Source organism: Oncorhynchus nerka, linkage group LG20, assembly GCF_034236695.1.
Source record: "Oncorhynchus nerka isolate Pitt River linkage group LG20, Oner_Uvic_2.0, whole genome shotgun sequence".
Classification (NCBI taxonomy): Eukaryota; Metazoa; Chordata; class Actinopteri; order Salmoniformes; family Salmonidae; genus Oncorhynchus; species Oncorhynchus nerka.
In genome coordinates this window covers 97,668,887-97,688,646 of record NC_088415.1, presented here as the reverse complement: position 1 = coordinate 97,688,646, position 19,760 = coordinate 97,668,887, and the positions used below count along the sequence as shown (strand labels likewise).

Below are 19,760 nucleotides of genomic sequence, written 5' to 3'. Positions count from 1 at the left end.
TAGATGGTATAGAGTACAGTATGTACATATGAGAAGAGTAATGTAAACATTATATAAAGTGGTATTGTTTAAAGTGGCTAGTGATACATTTATTACATCAATCTCTCATTATTAAAGTGGCTAGAGATGAGTCAGTATGTTGGCAGCAGCCACTCAATGTTAGTGATGGCGATTTAACAGTGATGGCCTTGAGACAGAAGCTGTTTTTCAGTCTCTCAGTCCCCGCTTTGATGCACCTGTACTGACCTCGCCCTCTGGAGGATAGCTGGTTGAACAGGAAGTGGCTCGGGTGGTTGTTGTCCTTGATATTTTTGGCCTTCCTGTGACATCGGGTGGTGTAGTTGTCCTGGAGGGCAGGTAGTTTGCCCCAGTGATGCGTTGTGCAGAGCTCACTACCCTCTGGAGAGCCTTACGGTTGTGGGCGGAGCAGTTGCCGTACGAGGCAACAGCCCGACAGGATGCTCTCGATTGTGCATCTGTAAAAGTTTGTGAGTGTGTTTGGTGACAAGCCAAATTTCTTCAGCCTCCTGAGGTTGAAGAGGCGCTGCTGCGCCTTCACCATGCTGTCTGTGTGGGTGGACCATTTCAGTTTGTCCGTGATGTGTACGCCAAGGAACTTATCTTCCCACCTTCTCCACGACGTGGATAGGGGGCTCCTCTGTCTGCCGTTTCCTGAAGTCCACGATCCTCTCCTTTGTTTTGTTGACCTCGAGTGTGAGGTTATTTTCCTGACCACACTCCGAGGGCCTTCACCTCCTCCCTGTAGGCCGTCTCGTCGTTGTTGGCAATCAAGCCTACCACTGTAGTGTCGTCTGCAAACATGATGATTGAGTTGGAGGCGGGCATGGCCACCCAGTCATGGGTGAACAGGAGAGGGCTGAGAACGCACCCTTGTGGGGCCCCAGTGTTGAGGATCAGGGGGTGGAGATGTTACCTACCCTCACCACGTGGGGGCGGCCCGTCAGGAATTCCAGGACCCAGTTTCACAGGGGGGGTCGAGACCCAGGGTCTCGAGCTTAATGACGAGTTTGGAGGGTACTATGATGTTAAATGCTGAGCTGTAGTCGATGAACAGCATTCTTACATAGGTATTCCTCTTGTCCAGATGGGTTAGGGCAGTGCGATTGCGTCCACTGTGGACCTATTGGGGCGGTAAGCAAATTGGAGTAGGTCTAGGGTGTCAGGTAGGGTGGTGGTGATATGGTCCTTGATTAGTCTCTCAAAGCACGGAAGTGAGTGTTACGAAGCGGATAGTCATTTAGCTCAGTTACCTTAGCTTTCTTGGGAACAGGAACAATGGTGGCCCTCTTGAAGCATGTGGGAACAGCAGACTGGGATAAGGGATTGATTGAATATGTCCGTAAACACACCAGCCAGCTGGTCTGCGCATGCTCTGAGGACGCGGCTGGGGATGCCGTCTGGGCCGGCAGGCTTGCGAGGGTTAACGCGTTTAAATGTCTTACTCGCGTTAGCTGCAGTGAAGGAGAGCCCACAGGTTTTGGTAGTGGGCCGTGTCAGTGGCACTGTCTCGGTCCTCAAAGCGAGCAAAGTTGTTTAGTTTGTCTGGGAGCAAGACATCGTGGTCCGCGACGTGGCTGGTTTTCCTTTTGTAGTCTGACTGTAGACCATGTCACATACCTCTCGTGTCTGAGCCGTTGAATTGCAACTCTACTTTCTCTCTATACTGACGCTTAGCTTGTTTGATTGCCTTGGAGGGAATAGCTACACTGTGTATTCGGTCATGTTTCTGGTCACCTTGCCCCGATTAAAAGCAGTGGTTCGTGCTTTCAGTTTTGCGAATGCTGCCATCAATCCACGGTTTCTGGTTGGGCAAGGTTTTAATAGACCCTGTGGGTACAACATCACCGATGCACTTGCTAATCAACTTTTTGGTGCGTGTGCAGTTTATAAGGTACTCATTTAAAAATATATATGATTATTGTTGCAGATGTACAGTTTGTGTAGATAGTAACATGTACTATAAATAACCTTTTCTGCACATTAGTTGTCGATTTTGACAGGATATTCATCTATATGTGTAGTCAACAGGAGGCAGCGACGGCATCATTTTTTACTTACGTTTTAGGAATATAATTTAAACTTTCAACATTCATTTCGAATGGTATTGTACTTACTCAGTAAAAACTGCTGAATGAGTCCCAAAGCGTGCTGAGTCTTAATCATTTTGATATACCCCCCTGCCTATTCAGTGAGCCATCATTTAAGATTCATACAAAAAACATTACCAGAATATTGATGTCTTGACTTTGTCTAAGGTAACGGTTAGCAAAATTAGGTAAATTGACAATGCACACTTTCTTTAACTGCAATGTTAATATGCATTACATGGCATTGTAGATTTGAGATGTCTTTTGACCTAATGTTCAACGCTTTCAGACAATGTGCTTATTCGCGATAAAAAATGCGCACTAAAATTTCAAAACGATTAACTTACATTAACTGATTAACTCTGACAGCCCTACAAAAACATTGTATAACCTTTGTCACATTGTTGACCGTGTACTGCAAGTGGCAGTTCTGTCCGGCTCCCCATTTTTGGGACGTCATGCCAATTTATAAACACCGTCAGACACTTAGTCGATTTAGAAAACGTCCCGACTGACCAAAGTGGAACCACAGTCAGAAATCAACTCACCACCACAGTCCTGTTCATCTGATCCATCCTTACAATCCTCCTCTCCATCACAAACATGGCTATGCAGGACACACTCTCTCCCATCCTTGCACTGTCTGGAACCCATACGGCACTTCAGGGGCGCAGTTTGGGACGTTGGAGCAGCTATCGTTGGACAGCCAATCTCATCTGAGCCATCATGGCAATGAGCGCGTCCATCACAAACCAGACTCCTCTCAATACATTTCCTCCTGTCCTTACACCGGAACTCACCTGGGAGACACACATAAGAGGGACCATGAAGAAAGGTTAAGAGGATTTAAGGGGTTTTCTGGGTGGCAAAGCAGTATCAAATATCAGAATGCATTAATATATCTACCTCGGTTTGGACATTTAGTAATGCAGGACTCCTCATCAAAACCATCAGGGCAGTCTCTCAATGTGTCACACAGCTGAGTTTGGGAGATGCACAAAGTTGAGCCCCGACACCTCACTGATGGACTGGTACAGACTGGCTGAGCAGGAGGCACTGAGTTGGAAACATGTGCATCCATTTAAATTCATTTTCAGATTAATTGCTTTTTCATTCAGAATTGAAGACATTAATGATCCCACTAACCTTCCTTTACACAATATAAGCCCCCTGAGACTTTAAATGCAACCTTAAATGCAAAAATATAAATACAACATATAAAGTGTTGGTCCCTAGTTATGATCCCAGCGATGTTGCACAAACTTTTAATATTCTATACACAAATGTTTTTACATCTGTTGGTGAGCATTTCTCCTTTGCCAAGATAATCCAGCCACCTGACAGGTGCGGCATATCAAGAAACTGATTAAACAACGTGATCATTGGGGACAATATAAGTCCTCTAACCTTTCACATGTATATCTAATGTTTCCCCCAGCATGAGTTTTTCTATGTGCGGGATGTTAAAATACACTCAATCTGATTTGTGCGGAACAGGAGTATTAATCTGCGCTGACCTCAAACCAAGGCACGTTGCCTGCTAATTAACTATAGGCTCATTATTTTCTAACAGTTTGAATTATTACATGTAGAAAGTAGCCCATTTTGCTGTTGTGGAATGTATGTTTGAGGCTCCACTGAGCCAGTCCAACTTTTCTTTGACAAGAGCCCAAGCACTTCCCCAGTGTTTCCACAGATCAGACATTTGCTCATATCTGGTCAGAACACTATTCACTGTTTTATTCACATATTTTCATGAGCTGGTGACAAATAATGCACTCCAATTCTTGCATATTGTAATAATGTGTTTAAAACACTTTTTAAAGTTCTGATTGTTATTATGTTATTATATTATGCTAAGCTATTTGCCAGCTATGAGTGGCAGCGTGTTTGTTGACATACCATATCCTGGTTGTCACATAAGCGTCTGTCGGACCAAAGAAGTTAGGATAAGGGGCATCATTTTCACTTTTGGATGAAAAGCGTGCCCAGAGTAAACTGCCTCCTACTCAGTCCCAGATGCTAATATATGCATATTATTAGTAGATTTGGATAGAAAACACTAAAGTTTCTCAAACGTTTTGAATGATGTCTGAGTATAAGAATTCATATGGCAGGCAAAAACCTGAAATCCAACCAGGAAGTGGGAAATCTGAGGTTTGTAGTTTTTCCAAAGCGTGGCCTACCGAAGTGTCTATGGGTTCGAATTACACTTCCTACGGCTTCCAGTAGATTTTAACTGTCTTTAGAAACGTGTTTGAGGCTTCTACTATAAAGGAGGGAATCAGGGCTCTTTGAGTCAGTGGTCTGGCTTGTGAAGCACGGTCACGAGAGAGTTAGCTCTCATTCCATGGCTTTTCTACAGACAATGGAATTCTACGGTTGGAACATTATGTTAAAAAGATCCTAAAGATTGATTCTATACAACATTTGATATGTTTCTACGATCAGTAATGAACTTTTTGGAATTTGTCTGACCTTTCCACTGGAAGTTGCACGCGTGTTTCAATTTGTTTGCCAAACACCCTAACAAAAGGAGGTATATAGACATACATTAACTTTATTGAACAAATCAAACATTTATTGTGGAACTGGGATTCTTGGGAGTGCATTCTGATGAAGATCAAAGGTAAGAAAATATGTATAATGCTATTTCTGACTAATGTTGACTGCGCAACATGGCGGATATTTCTTTTCACTGGTTTGGGCTCTAAAACTCCGTACTCAGATTATTGCATGGTATGCTTTTAAAAAAAATCTGTCTTTAAAAAAATCTGACAGAGGTTGCATTAAGGAGAGGTGTATCTAAAATTCCATGCATAAGACTTGTATTTTCATCAGCAATTATAATGAGTATTTCTGTAAATTGATGTGGCTCTGCAAAATCACCACATATTTCACACCAATGTAAAATTACATTTTTTGGATATAAATATGCACTTTATCGAACAAAACACACATGTATTGTATAACATGAAGTCCTATGAGTGTCATCTGATGAAGATCAAAGGTTAGGGATTCATTTTCTCTCCATTTGTGCTTTTTGTGACAAGCGCTCACTGTGGAGCGCTCACTGTGGAGCGCTCACTGTGGAGCGCTCACTGGAGCATTTTTGCAATCACACTGTAGCTGGATTAATGAGAATTGTATCTTTAAAATGGTGCCTAATACATGTATGTTTGAGAATTTTGATTTATGAGATTTGTTGATTTGTATTTGGCGCCCTCCAATTTCATTGGCTGTTGGCAAGGGGTTCCTCTAGCGGAAACCGTTCCCAGACAGGTTAACTAAACAAACTTTAGGGATGGTTCACGCCACTGACTTATGGTGCTTTCAAGACAACTGGGAACTTCGGAAATATACAAGGTCAAATCATGACGTCCGTGATATTCAGGTCAGCGCTCTAGAAAGAAGCCCATGTTCCCGAGTTGGATGACAGTTCAAAACACAAATCCCCAGTCAGGGGCTAATTTTTAATTCCCAGCTCAGACCCCCTTTTCCAGGTGTTTTATTTAGCTTGTATACTTGTTTAATTGATAAATTCCCCTCATAATATTTCCTGCATCCCCCCCCCCCCCATGATACTTTCCCCCATTTTAACCCACGATGACCTTGAAACTACTCCACCTCAAAATGAAATGATCAGCTAAAAATACATCAAATAATTGTTAACCAATCTGGCAACCCTGTTTAGCTTTCACGTTACAGTTAGGTTTGTATTTAGGGTGAAATGAGAGGTGATTTGCTTTGTAATTTGTCATACTAAATTAATTTTATCCTACATACACTAAGTACATTGAAGATTTGTAAAATGCTGAAAAGTGGCCAAACTAAGTTGATATTTCAGGCAATGGGCGCACGGGCGGCAGGTAGCCTAGTGGTTCGAGCGTCGGGCCAGTAACCAAAAGGTTGCTGGACCAAATCCCTGAGCTGACAAAGTAAAAATCTGTCATTCTGAACAACTGTTCCCCGGTAGGTCGTCATTGTAAATAAGATTGTTCTTAATCTGACTTGCCTCGTTAAGTAAAACAAATGTAAATCCATCTTTTACTTGGTTTATTTTAGTCTTAGAGTGAATGGCATTAGAGAGTTTGCTTCTCAAATACAAACAAACATGGCTGCCAAATAATTTAGGTAAAAGGCATTTTTTATTAACATTACATTAGTCTCATGCTCACCAGATATGTGATGCATTGGAAAGAAGTCTAGCTGTTAGGTGGGCAATTTATTAGTTTTTAGTCAGCGCCACATGTGACTGGTTTATTGAATGAGTTTGGCTGTGTTCCATGTGATGCCTGGATGATGTTCACATGCATCTTTTACAAGGAAATGTGAAATTAGGACTAAAAGTGGGAAGTCCTTTAGTTCCTGTCAAAGCAAGGTTGAGATGCTTTTATTTCAGTCTAATAAAACCCTGCTGGGGAAAAACCTATTGATTGGCTGGGCCTATGACCTCCCCAGTGTGTGGGCCTGGCTGCCAAGTGGGTGGGCCTATGACCTCCCCAGTGTGTGGGCCTGGCTGCCAAGTGGCTGGGCCTATGACCTCCCCAGTGTGTGGGCCTGGCTGCCAAGTGGCTGGGCCTATGACCTCCCCAGTGTGTGGGCCTGGCTGCCAAGTGGCTGGGCCTATGACCTCCCCAGTGTGTGGGCCTGGCTGCCAAGTGGGTGGGCCTGTGCCCTCACCCAGTCATGTTAAATCTGAAGATTAGCGCCCAATTAATTTTTCAATTGACTGATTTCCTTCAATGAACCAACTCAGTAAATCTTTGAAATTGTTCAATGTTGCATTTATATTTTTGTTCACTATACATTAATGCTATTGTACCAACCTTCCTTTACACCCAGAGCCACGATCACCCTGACAACGCCTGGCCCGACAGGGACATCGTGGACACGCCTCCTGTCCCGTCGGTCCCACACAGTGATGACATCATTAAACAGCGACACCAGGAGCGGAGAGTGAGCAGCCATGATGGAACCAGGGACATTCCACTCTCTGCCTGCCAGGTGAGTCTGCGACTTCAACAGACTCATGATGTTCAGATCTACACAGGGTCAAGGAGCACAAAGAGCTTGTTTGAGTGATAAGGCGAAAGCAACCGACTGTTAATGAAAGTCCATGTGCAAAGTCAGTGGCGACAGCCGAACACAGATGTAGCCTTCCAACAGCAAAGTTCAGATCAACCTGGTTCTTAATGTTTAGAAAAGTTTATTTTTGTCAAAATAAACACTTCAACACCCATATCACACACAAACTGAAAATACATAGGTGTAAAATAAATTGTTGAGATGCTCAAATGTTACATTAATTTGTACATGGTTGCTTCTTTGGTTGTGTTTGCACGAGCCCCGCCATCCCCACACGGCATGATCATTCCTAACCAGATGACCAGCTCAACACCGAGGAGCACAAGAAAAAGCATTATAGGAGACAGAATCACTGTTAGAGATAATATTGCAGTAAGTGATACTGACCGTCCCCCTCTGTGTTCCAGAGCAGTGTGTTAGATTGTAGGTCCAAAACAATGCGCCCAGCGATGTGTCCCTCCACTCTCAGGACTTTCCTAGGGTTTCCTCCTGGCAGTCTCATAGATAGGATCCAGCCAGCCTCCAGCAAGTACAGCCTCCCCCGCTGCCAGTCCAGATAAACATCTCTTACCTCACTGCCTGACTGGTACAGTCTCCGTGGGTAACCCTGATCCATGTTAGTGACTCCAACACAGACTTCATCACATGACAGCCAGTACAGATTTCTCATCTTCTGGTCTACTGCCACCACGCAGGCTAGGGGGCAAGGACAGCACAACATGAATATACTGGACCAGAACAGGCTAGGACCAACAACTCAATATTCGGAAGGCGTTCCTAATGTTTGATAAAGATATATGCTTGGCAGAGAAACAAAAAAATACAACATGCAACAATTTAAGATTTTACCGTGTTACAGTTCATGTAAGGAAATCAGTCAATTGAAAAATGTATTATTCCCTAATCCATGGATTTCATTTGGCTGCGCAGGGATGCAGCCATTGGTGGGCCTGGGAGGGCATAGGTCCACCCACTGGGGAGCCAGGCCCAGCCAATCAATGAGTTTATCCCAAAATACATTCTCAGATAATTTTATAGAATAGCATGTCATATCACTTAATCCGGCATAGCCACGACACATAGGAAATAGACTTTACATGTTGCGTTTATATATTTGTTCAGTGTACATGCATATATGCACACAAACACTAAACCTGCACAATCTGGATCCATTATATGTACCTGATTTCTGGTTGGGAGAGTAAAAAATTTACCTGGTCTCAGCGTAGGGACAGTCTCTGTTTGGCCGGTATTGAGGTTCCAGCGCATCACATGACCAGTGCTGTTCGCCCAGTAGACCCAGTCCCCCCTCCAGTCGATGTCAAAAGACTCCATGACGTCATCCGTAGTCAGCAGTTTTGTCTTGATCAGCTCCTTCCCTTTCAACTCAAACAGGTTCAGTGTTGTGGAGGTTGCATAAGCAAACCTGGGATCTGTGTGATAGAATAACAAGTACATTGCTCAACAAATGCTCTAAAGTGCCAGAACTAGCAGAGAAAGAAACAGGGTTAGAATTCTGTAACACGTGGTAATCATACATTCACATGAGCCATCTGCCATGAGCAGTTTGTCATCAGGACAGGTACAGGTGAACCCAGCAGGCAGGTCCAGAGTCAGCATGCAGAGCTGGCAGCCAGACTTTACACAGGCTGATGGAGCTTCAAAAAAATTAAAATAAAATAAACATAGAGTTGTCCTACAACAAAGGAGATGTTAGCCTTCGCATGATATGACCCAAACCTCCAGAGTAAGCATGATATACCCCATTGGGGCGGTAGGTAGCCTAGTGACTAGAGCGTTGGGCCAGTAACCGAACGGTTGCCAGATTGAATCCCCGAGCTGACAAGGTAAAATCTGTCGTTCTGCCACTGAAGGCAGTTAACCTCTTGAGTGTAGGGGGCAGTATTTTGATGTTTGGATGAAAAACGTTCCCAAATTAAACGGCCTATTTCTCAGGACCAGATGCTAGAATATGCATATAATTGACAGATTAGGATAGAAAACACCCTAAAGTTTACAGAACTGTCGAAATATTGTCTGTGAGTATAACAGAAATGATATTGCAGGCCAAACCCTGAGAAAAATCTAACCAGGAAGTGGCTTCTATTTTGAATAATCCATGTTCCATAGCCTCCCTTTGCTCCATTTAAAGGGATATCAACCAGATTCCTTTTCCTATCGCTTCCTCAAGGTGTCAGTCTTCAGACAATTTTAGGTTGTTATTTTGAAAAATGAGCCAGAAAGATAGAGTCAGGTGGTCACATGAGTTTTGTTCGCGCAACAGAGTTTGGACAGCTATTGTTTTTCCCTCTCCTACTGAGACATTTGCTGTTGATATATTATCGATTATATATTTTAAAAACAACCTGAGGATTGATTATAAAAACGTTTGACATGTTTGTGGACATTACGGATATTATTTTCATCTGCGTTGTCGTGACCGCTCTTTCCTGTGGATTTCTGAACATACTGTGCCAAACAAACTGAGTATTTTGGATATAAAAATAATCTTTATGGAACAAAAGGAACATTTATTGTGTAACTGGGAGTCTCTTGAGTGAAAACATCCGAAGATCAAATTAATCGTTTTTCTGATTTGTGACCAAGCTACCTGATGCCAAGTGTACGTAATGTTTTGTCATGCGATCGATAAACTTACAAACGCTTGGATTGCTTTCGCTGTAAAGCATGATTTCAAAATCTGAGACAGGTGGATTAACGAAAGGCTAAATTGTGTTTTGCAATATTGCACTTGTGATTTCATGAATATATATATTTTTTGTAATATGTGGCGCTATGCTATTCAGCGGTTGTTGAAAATTATCCCGCTAAAGGGATGGGTAGCATCAAGAAGTTAAAGGTCTTTCTCACATCTGCTACAGAGAGCGTGATCACACAATCTGTAACAACCACTCCCTAACCAAGTCTAATACTTACGTTTCATGCAGACCACAAGTCAGTCACAAGTCAGTCACAAGTCAGTCACAAGTCAGTCACAAGTCAGTGTGTCCAAGAAAGTGAAGGTAGCCTGCCTAAATGACTTTCGACCCATAGCACTCACATCGGTAGCCATGAAGTGCTTTGAAAGGCTGGTCATGGCTCACAACGATTATCCCGGAAACCTTAGACCCACTCCATACCGCCACAACAGATGACGCAATCTCAATCGCACTCCACACTGCCCTTTGCCACCTGGACAAAAGGAACTCCTATGTTAGAATGTTATTAGTTGACGACAGCTCAGCGTTCACCTTTTTGACCTCAAAACTCATCACTAAGCTAAGGACCCTGGTAGTAAACACCTCCCCCTTCAACTGGATCCTGGACTTCCTGACTGGCCTCCCCCAGGTGGTGAGGGTAGGCAACACCACATCTGCAATGCTGATCCTCAACACTGGTGCCCCTTCAGGGGTGCATGCTCAGTCCCCTCCTGTACTCCCTGTTCAACCACAACCGCATGACAAAGCACGACTCACACCAGCATTAAATATGCCGATTTCACAAGTGCTAGGCCTGATCAGCGCCAATGAGAAGGCTGATCGGGAGGTTGTCAGACCTTGCAGTGTGGTGCCAGGAATACAACCTCTCCCTCAATGTGAGCAAGACAAATAAGCGGATCGTGGACTACAATGAAAGGAAGGCCGAACATGACCCCTTTCACGTCGACAGGGTTGTCGTGGAGTGGGTTGAGTTCCAATTCCTTGGTGTCCATCACCAAACTATCATGGTCCAAAAACACCAAGACAGGTTTGAAGGAGGTCACAACAATGCCATTTCCCCCCCAAGATACAGAAAAGATTTGGAATGGATCCCCAGATCCGCAAAATGATCCACCTGCAACATCGAGAGCATCCTGACCGGTTGCATCACCACCTGGTATGGCAATTGCTCTAAGGAGCTACAGAGGGTAGTGCTTACAGCCCAGTAAATCACTGGGGCCAAACTTCCTGCCATCCAGGACCTATATACAAGCCGGTGTCGGAGGGAAAAAAAAAGTGTCAATGACTCCAGTCACCCAAGTCATAGATTGTTTTCTACTACAGCAGTACCGGAGCGCCGCCACCAAGTCTAGGTCCAAAAGGCTCCTTAACAGCTTCTACCCCCAAGCCATAAGGCTACTGAAGAAATAATCAAATGGCCACCCAGACTATTTATAATTATTTAACTGTATTGTTGGTTAAGGGCTTGTAAGTAAGCATTTCACTGTAAGGTCTGTTGTATTTGGCGCATTGTGACAAATTAAAGGCAAACTCTGCTCCATCATTCATTGAATCAGGTAGTTCAATCATCAAAACCGACTGATATTGCCAAGTACCCTAATGATTTTTTCATTGGCAAGATTAGCAAACTTGGGCATGACATACCAGCAACAATCACTGACACTACACATCCAAATACAATACCTTCCAAAAGTTTGGGGTCACTTCAAAATCTCCTTGTTTGATAGAAAAGCACTGTCAATTAAAATAACATCAAATTGATCAGAAATACAGTGTAGACATTGTTCATGTTGTAAATTACTATTGTAGCTGGAAAAGGATGATTTTTAATGGATTATCTACATAGGCGTACAGAGGCCCATTATCTGCAACGATCACTCCTGTGTTCTTAGGACATTAAAGAGGCTTTTCTACTGACTCTGAAAAACACCAAAAGAAAGATGCCCAGGGTCCCTACTCATCTGCGTGAATGTACCTTAGGCATGCTGCAAGGAGGCATGAGGACTGCAAATGTGGCCAGGGCAATACATTGTCATGTTTTTACTGTGAGACACCTAAGAAAGCGTTACAGGGAGACAGGATGGGCAGATCGTCCTCACAGTGGCAGACCACGTGCAACACCTGCACAGGATCAGTACATCCGAACATCACACCTACAGGACAGGTACAGGATGGCATCAACTGCCCGAGTTTTACCAGGAACGCACAATATTCTTATTCATTCCTTTACACTTGTGTTTTTAAGGTAGTTGTGAAATTGTTAGGTTAGATATTACTGCATGGTCAGAACTTGAAGCACAAGCATTTCGCTACACACGCATTAACATCTGCTAACCATGTGTATGTGACAAATTCAATTTAATCCCTCCATCAGTGCTCAGACTGTCCGCAATAGGCTGAGGCTGGACTTCGGGCTTGTAATTTTTAATGTTTCTACATTTTATTTAACTAGGCAAGTCAGTTTAGAACAAATTCTTATTTACAATGACGGCCTAGGAACAGTGGGTTAACTGCCTTGTTCAGGGGCAGAATTACATTTTTACCTTGTCAGCTCTGGGATTCGATCTAACAACATTTCGGTTACTGGCCCAACACTAACTACTAGCCTACCTGCCACCGGAACATGTTATTTGATATGCCCCATGCCTTTAGAGTTAGCATGATATACCCCATACCTTTTGGCTGCTGTTGTTCATGGTATGCCTCTAGGACAGGGAGTGTTGTCCTCTGAATAAAGTTCTTCTGATTAGGTTGGTCCTGAGGGGAGCGCCACAGACCCTTCTGATCTGTCCAGTAGAACCATCTGTCAAACACCGCCAGGCTCTGAGCTGGTCTCCTCTTAAAGAACTCCAGAAAGCTGTAGCGACCACTTCCATCCACTCGCACAGTCTCTATGGACTGAAAAAGAAGAAAAACGATTGGTTCTACCTTGGCAATATGTTCATTGCTGCGGACTATTGGTTATAGCTGGACTATATCATAAACCTTTTTAAAATCACTCATCCAGTACAGCCTCCGAGCTGTAACGTCCAGGGTCAGACTCCGTGGAGCCTGTGCAGTGAGGACCACCAGAGATTCCGGCTTTAACCCATCCATCCCAGATCTCTCCAGAGTAATTTTATCACCTGGACCTTTGTTGATCCAAAACAACAAGCTGCAAAGTAAAGGAGAAAATGACAAATTCTTGCAATAAATGCCCCAACCACAGATCAAAAGTACCACAAATATTAACATGATCCAACCTTTCAATGGGAAGAAGGACCAGCTCCAAAGGGTCTATGTTCTTGGCCAAGACCGTTGCAAATCCACTCCCATCAGCTGCTCCAACATGAATAGACCGGGTCTTCTGGTTGGTCCAGTACAGCTGGCCTGTCAGCCAATCACAGACTAGACTTCTAACCCCATATTGTCCTGAGAGCAGAGGGGGAACCACATCACAACACAACATACCTAGTGTCCAGGGCAGGCTCCAGGCATAATTAAACTCAGTCAGGGTCTCAACTTAATGTTGAAAGTTTGAATAGTAGAAGACACAAGGTGCAATTTAGAAATGGACCAGGCCCAAATTCGACATTTGGAGGAAGAGGCAAATTTAGGGGCCGGTGTGCAGGATACCTGACGAGACTACATCAGCGAGTGGATAAACCACCTCGGACCTCCGTTATAACATTCAATCACTGGAGAATAAACTGGATGAGCTGCACTCTACACTATCAATGTAATATTTTTCTCCAACTAGTGGCTGAACAAGAACATGGAAAATATACATCCAGCTGTTTTTTCTACTCTATACTGCATTGGGTAAGCTCGGGGGGGTTAAAACCTCATAAGCTGTGGACCAGAGGTGTCAAACTCTTTCCATGGAGGGCCTAGTGTCAGCTGGTGTTTCCCCTTTCAATTAAGACCTAGGCAACCAGGTGAGGCGTATTCCTTACTAATTAGTGACCTTAACGCATCAATCAAGTACAGGGAAGGCACAAACTCAATGGAGTGAATTTGACACGTGCTGTAACCATACTATTTACCAAGAGAGTTTATTCTACTTTTCATCGCAGTCTACTTTCCACCACAAGATGCTGGCACTAAGACTGCAATCGAGCTGTATAGGGCTATAAGCAAAATAACTGCTTGCCGTGTGGTAGCAGAGAGAAGTCTATGACTTGGCTGGCTGGAGTCACAATTTTTAGGGCCTTCCTCTGACCGTGCCTAGTATATAGGTCCTGGATGTCAGTAAGCTTGGCCCCAGTGATGTTCTGGGCCGTACACACTACCCTCTGCACCAGGTGGTGATGCAACCAGCTCTCAATGATACAGCTGTAGAACCTTTTTAGGATCTGAGGACCCATGACAAATATGTTCAGTCTCCTGAGGGGGAATATGTTTTGTTGTGCCATCTTCACAACTGTCTTGGTGTGCTTGGACCATGTTAGTTTGTTAGTGATGTGGACACGAAGGAGCTTGAAGCTCTAAACCTGCTCCAGCACAGCCCCGTCAATGAGAATGGGGGCGTGCTCGGTACTGCATTTCCTGAAGTCCAATCTCCTTTGTCTTGATCACATTGAGGGAGAGGTTGTTGTCCTGGCACTACGGCCAGGTCTGACCATTTCCCTATAGGCGGTCTCATCGTTGATCAGGCCTACCACTTGTGTCATCAGCAAACTTATTGGTGTTGGAGTCGTGCCTGGTCATGCAGTCATGAGTGAACAGGGAGTAGAGGGGACTGAGTACACACCCGAGGGGCCCCGTGTTGAGGATTAGAGTGGTGGATGTGTTGTTGCCTACTCTTACCACTTGGAGGCAGCCTGTCAGGATGTCTGGGATCCAGTTGCAGAGGGAGGTGTTTCGTCCCATGGTCCTTAGCTTAGTGGTGAGCTTTGAGGGAACTATGGTGGTGAACGCTGAGCTGTAGTCAATGAACAGCATTCTCAAATAGGTGTTCCTTTTGTCAAGGTGTGAAAGGGCAGTATTGGACTGCAATCGAGATTCCATTTGTGGATCTGTTTGGGCAGCATGGAAATTGGAGTGGGTCTAGGGTTTCTGGGATGGTGTTGATGTGAGCCATGACCAGCCTTTCAAAGCACTTCATGGCTACAGTGCTTCAGATCGGTAGTCATTTAGGCAGGTTACCTAGTGTTCATGTGCACAGGGACTATGGTGGTCTGCTTGAAACATGTTAGTATTAGAGTCAGACAGGGAGAGGTTGAAAATGTCAGTGAAGACACTTGCCAGTTGGTCAGTGCATGCCTTGAGAATGTTGACCTGTTTAAAAGGTCTTACTCACACCGGCTACAGAGAGCGTGATCACTGCCGTTTGGAACAGTTGATGCTCTCATACAGGTTTCAGTGTTATTTGCCTCGAAGCGAGCATAGAAGTAATTTAGCTCATCTGGTAGGCTCGTATCACTGGGTAAGCTCGCAGCTGTGCCTTTGTAGCCTAATAGTTTGCAAGCCCTGCCACAAGACTAGCGTCAGCGCATTCAGTCTTAGCCCTGTATTGGCACTTTGCCTGTTTGATGGTTTGTCAAGCATAGCAGGATTTGTTATAAGCTTCTGGGTTAAAGTCCAGCTCCTTGAAAGCTGCAGCTCTACCCTTTAGCTCATTGTGGATGTTGCCTGTAATCAATGGCTTCTGGTTGGAGTATGTACGAAATCACTGCGGGAATGACGTCATCGATGCACTTATTGAAGCCAGTGACTGATGTGGTGTATTCAATTCCATCGAAAGAGTCCCGGAACATATTCCAGTCTGTGCTAGAAAAACAGTCCTGTAGCTTAGTATCTGCTTCGTCGGACCACTATTGACCGAGTCACTGGTGCTTCCTGCTTTAGTTTTTGCTTGTAAGCAGGAATATATAATTATGGTCAGATTTGCCAAGTTTAGGGCAAGGGAGAGCTTTGTGTGGAGTGAAGGTGGTCAGTTTGTTTTCCTCTGGTTGCACATTAACATGCAGATAGAAATTAGTTTAAATCGATTTAAGTTTCCCTGCATTAAAGTCCATGGCCACCTCTACCTGTTTGCTTATGGTCGTATACAGCTCATTGAGTGCCGTCTTAGTACCAGCATAGCTTTGTGGTGGTATGTAGACAGCTATGAAGAATACTCTAGGCACATAGATAGTGTGGTCTACAGCTTATCATGATACTCTACCTTAGGCCAGCAAAACCTATAGACTTTGATATCGTGCGCCACCCGTTTACAAATATACATAGACCACCACCCCTTGTCATACAAGAGGCTGCTGCTACAGTGTATAACCCGCCAGCTGTGTGTTATTCATGTCATCATTCAGCCACGACTGTTAAATATAAGATATTACTCTTTAATATCCCATTGGTAGGATATACGTGCTTGTAGTTCGTCCACTTTATTGTCCAACGATTGTTCGTTGGCCAATAGTACCGATGGTAAAGACAGATTAGCCACTCGCCGCCATATCCTCAAGACAATGAGAACATTCGGCGATACCTGCGTCTCTTTAACCTGCAAATGACAGGCCTGTTAGTGTCTGGAGTAAATCCCTCGTCCGACTCGTTCAAGACAAATAATCGCTGTTCTGATGTCCAGTAGCTCTTTTCAGTCATAAGAGACCGTAGCAGCAACATTATCTACAAAGTTAAATGTGAAAAAAACAATGTCCCCCTAATTGCCCTGAATACCTCAACCTATGAACCAGTTACTGTTACACTGGGGAAGTCTACTTCTGATAAGCTTCCCAGTAAAGCATTAACCATCAAGCAACCCAGAAGTGTTAGAAGTCCCATATTAACATATGCATCCTGAGAAACAAGGTCCATGAAGTCAATAACTTGCGTGTAACAGATTATATTCTTATTCTGACTCTGAAGCTCACTTAGATAATACCTTTGATGCAGTGATAGCAAGACAAGGTTATAACATCGACCGAAAAGACAAATGCCAAAGTGGGCGATGTCAGTCTATATTCAGAACCACATTCCTGTAAAGCTGAGATGATCTCATGTTGAATACTGTTGAAGTAATACAGCTATAGGTTAATTTGCCTCACCTTAAGCCCATGCTAACACTACACATCCAAGTATATCTGACCAAATTATGAAAGACAATAATTTACTTTTGAATTCCGTAAAGTCACTGTGGAAGAGGAAATAATTATTGTTGTCTATTAATAATGACAAGCCACCTGTGTCTGACAATCTGGATGGAAAATGACTCAGGATAATGGACGATATTGCCACACCTTCAATTTAAGCCTACTACAAAGTGTGTGCTCTCAGGCCTGGAGGGAAGATAAAGTCATTCCGCTACTCAAGAATAGTAAAAAACCCTTGACTGGCTCAAATAGCTTACCAATCAGCCCGTTACCAACCCTTAGTAAACTTGTAAGAAAATGGTGTTTGACCAGATACAATGCTATTTCACGGTAAACAAATTGACAGCAGACTTTCAGCACGCTTATAGGGAAGGACACTCAAGCACAACACTTAAACAAATGACTGATGATTGGCTGACAGAAACTGATGATAAATTGATTGTGGGGCTGTCTTGTTAGACTTCAATGCATCTTTTGATGTTATCAATCATAGTCTGCTGTTACTTGTCTAATAGAACAGAGGGTGTTCTTTAATGGAAGCCTCTCCAACATAATCCCAGTAGAATCAGAAATTCCCCAGGGTAGCTGTTTAGGTCACCTTTTTCAGTCTTTACTAATGACATGCCACCGGCTTTGTGTAAAGCTCAACATGATACATGTCAGCCACTACAGCAACTGAAATGACTGCAACACTTTAGAGCTGCAGTTAGTTTCAGAATGGTAGCAATGATTTAGTCAAATATTTCCAAAACTTAATGCATTGTATTGGGGACAAATCATTCACTAATCCCCAAAGCTAAACTACATCTCGTAATGAATAATGTGAAATTTGCAAGTTGAGGTGACTAAACTGCTCGCAGTAACCCTGGATTGTAAACTGTCATGGTCAAAACATATTGATACAACAGTAGCTAAGATGGGAGAAGTCTGTCCATAATAAAGCACTGATCTGCCTTCGTAACACTCAACAAGGCAAGTTCTACAGGCCCTAGTTTTGTCACCCAGACTACTGTTCAGTAGTGTGGTCAGGTGCCACAAGAGGGACTTAGACAAATTGCAGTTGGCTCAGAACACGGCAGCCCTGTGGGCCCTTAAAAGTACTCATTTGTTTCGAAGTATTTAGCAAGCTAGCCAATGGTTAGCCTGGGAGCTTGACTGTTTTTAGGTCAGATCAACGCTCGGATAAACACTACTTTTCGGCCAGAGCATCCAGTGTGTGCTCGGAATGCTCCAAGAGCGAAACACTTTGAATTTATGAACGGCCAATCTAACAAAGCTCAGTTTACGAACACCCAGAGCACACTATGGCACTCGATTAAATGTATGAATAGTCCAGTAAGTCAGCCTTTTGTCTTGAAAAGCTGTTTAGTACATAGTCTCACATGTGCATTCTTAAAGAGATGTGCTTAGAAGCTTATTAACAATGCTGGGTGTTGACAAAGCTTTCCAGTAGGTACCAAAACAATCAATGGCCATCAGTCCTTTATTTATAGGGGGAGATCAAGCTGATCCTAACTATCACTATTGCCCTTGATTCTAAGCAATGTTGTGCTGCTATTTTTATTGACTTGGCCGATTCTTTTGATATGGTAGACCATTTGTGTGTCGGCTAAGGAGTTGTGTCTCAGGGGACTTTGGCCTGGTTTGCTAACTACACCTCAAAGAGTGCAGTGTATCAAGTCAGAAAATCTGCAGTCTCAGCCACTGCCCGTCACCAAGGGTGTAGCTCAAGGCTCAATCCTAGGCACCACACTCTTCTCAATTTCCTTCAACATAGCTTATACAGTACGAAGCTCTCATCCATGTATATGCCGATACAGTCTTCTACTCAGCTGGCTCTTCCCTGGATTTTGTGTTAAATACTCTACAACAAAGCTTTCTTAGTGTCCAACAAGCTTTCTCTGCCCTTAACCTTGTTCGGAACATCTCCAAAACAAAGGTCATGTGGTTTGTTAAGAACGTCCCTCTGTACTACTAATACTACCTCTGTGGTTTTAGAGCTTGTGGTAGTCACCTCATACAAGTACTTGGGAGTATGGCTAGATGGTACACTGTCCTTCTCAGCAAATATCAAAGCTGCAGGCTTTGAAGTCTAGACTTGGTTTCCTCTATCGTAATCACTCCTTTCACCCCAGCTGCCAAACTCTTATACAGATCACCATCCTACCCATGCTAGATTACGGATAATTTAGATCGGCAGGTAAGGGTGCTCTCGAGCGGCTATATGTTCTTTACCATTCGGCCATCAGATTTGCAACCAATACTCCTCATAGGACACATAGGACATTATACTATTCTGTAAACTGGTCATCTCTGTATAGCCGTCACGAGACTCACTGGCAGATAACTTATTTATAAATCCCTCTTAGGCATCACTTCCCCCTATCTGAGATATCTACTGCAGCCCTGATCCTCCACATATAACACCCATTCTGCCAGTCACATTTTGTAAGGTTCCCAAAGCACACATCCCTGAGTTGCTCGTCTTCAGTTCTCTGCAGCTAGCGACTGAAACGAGCTGCAACAAACAAACACTGCAACAAACACTCAAACTGGACAGTTATTAGATCCTGCTTCATAGATCCTGCTACATCAGGAGAAACCAATCATGATAGAGAATCAGAAGACACCAACCATGATAAAGGATCCTGTGCTGCTGCTCCTTAGCCTTGTAGATGTTCCCTGGTCATCAGCCCAGTAGAAAGAGCTCCTGGAGAGGTCAAAGGCCAAGGCCAGAGGATCATAGCCAATACTCTGAATGGACTCGAATCTCA

The 19,760-nt window shown here is 43.7% G+C and overlaps 1 protein-coding gene across 3 annotated transcripts in view; it reads right to left on the bottom strand.

Annotated features, from left to right (window-relative positions):
• LOC135563085 (low-density lipoprotein receptor-related protein 1B-like) overlaps window positions 1–19,760 on the bottom strand; it is a 25,337-nt gene extending 5,577 nt beyond the window's left edge. For 2 of the 3 annotated variants that reach the window (XM_065006034.1, XM_065006035.1), the window contains exons 1-10: window positions 19,621–19,760; window positions 13,159–13,327; window positions 12,902–13,070; window positions 12,592–12,814; window positions 8,735–8,854; window positions 8,411–8,629; window positions 7,584–7,892; window positions 6,938–7,153; window positions 3,015–3,164; window positions 2,657–2,908 (exon numbers count right to left, since the gene is read on the bottom strand). In XM_065006034.1, the coding sequence (XP_064862106.1) occupies window positions 2,657–2,908; window positions 3,015–3,164; window positions 6,938–7,153; window positions 7,584–7,892; window positions 8,411–8,629; window positions 8,735–8,854; window positions 12,592–12,814; window positions 12,902–13,012 (1,600 nt within the window). In that variant the 5' untranslated portion in view covers window positions 13,013–13,070; window positions 13,159–13,327; window positions 19,621–19,760. The remainder of the gene's footprint in view (window positions 1–2,656; window positions 2,909–3,014; window positions 3,165–6,937; window positions 7,154–7,583; window positions 7,893–8,410; window positions 8,630–8,734; window positions 8,855–12,591; window positions 12,815–12,901; window positions 13,071–13,158; window positions 13,328–19,620) is intronic. The other variant, XM_065006033.1, reaches the window with a different exon arrangement.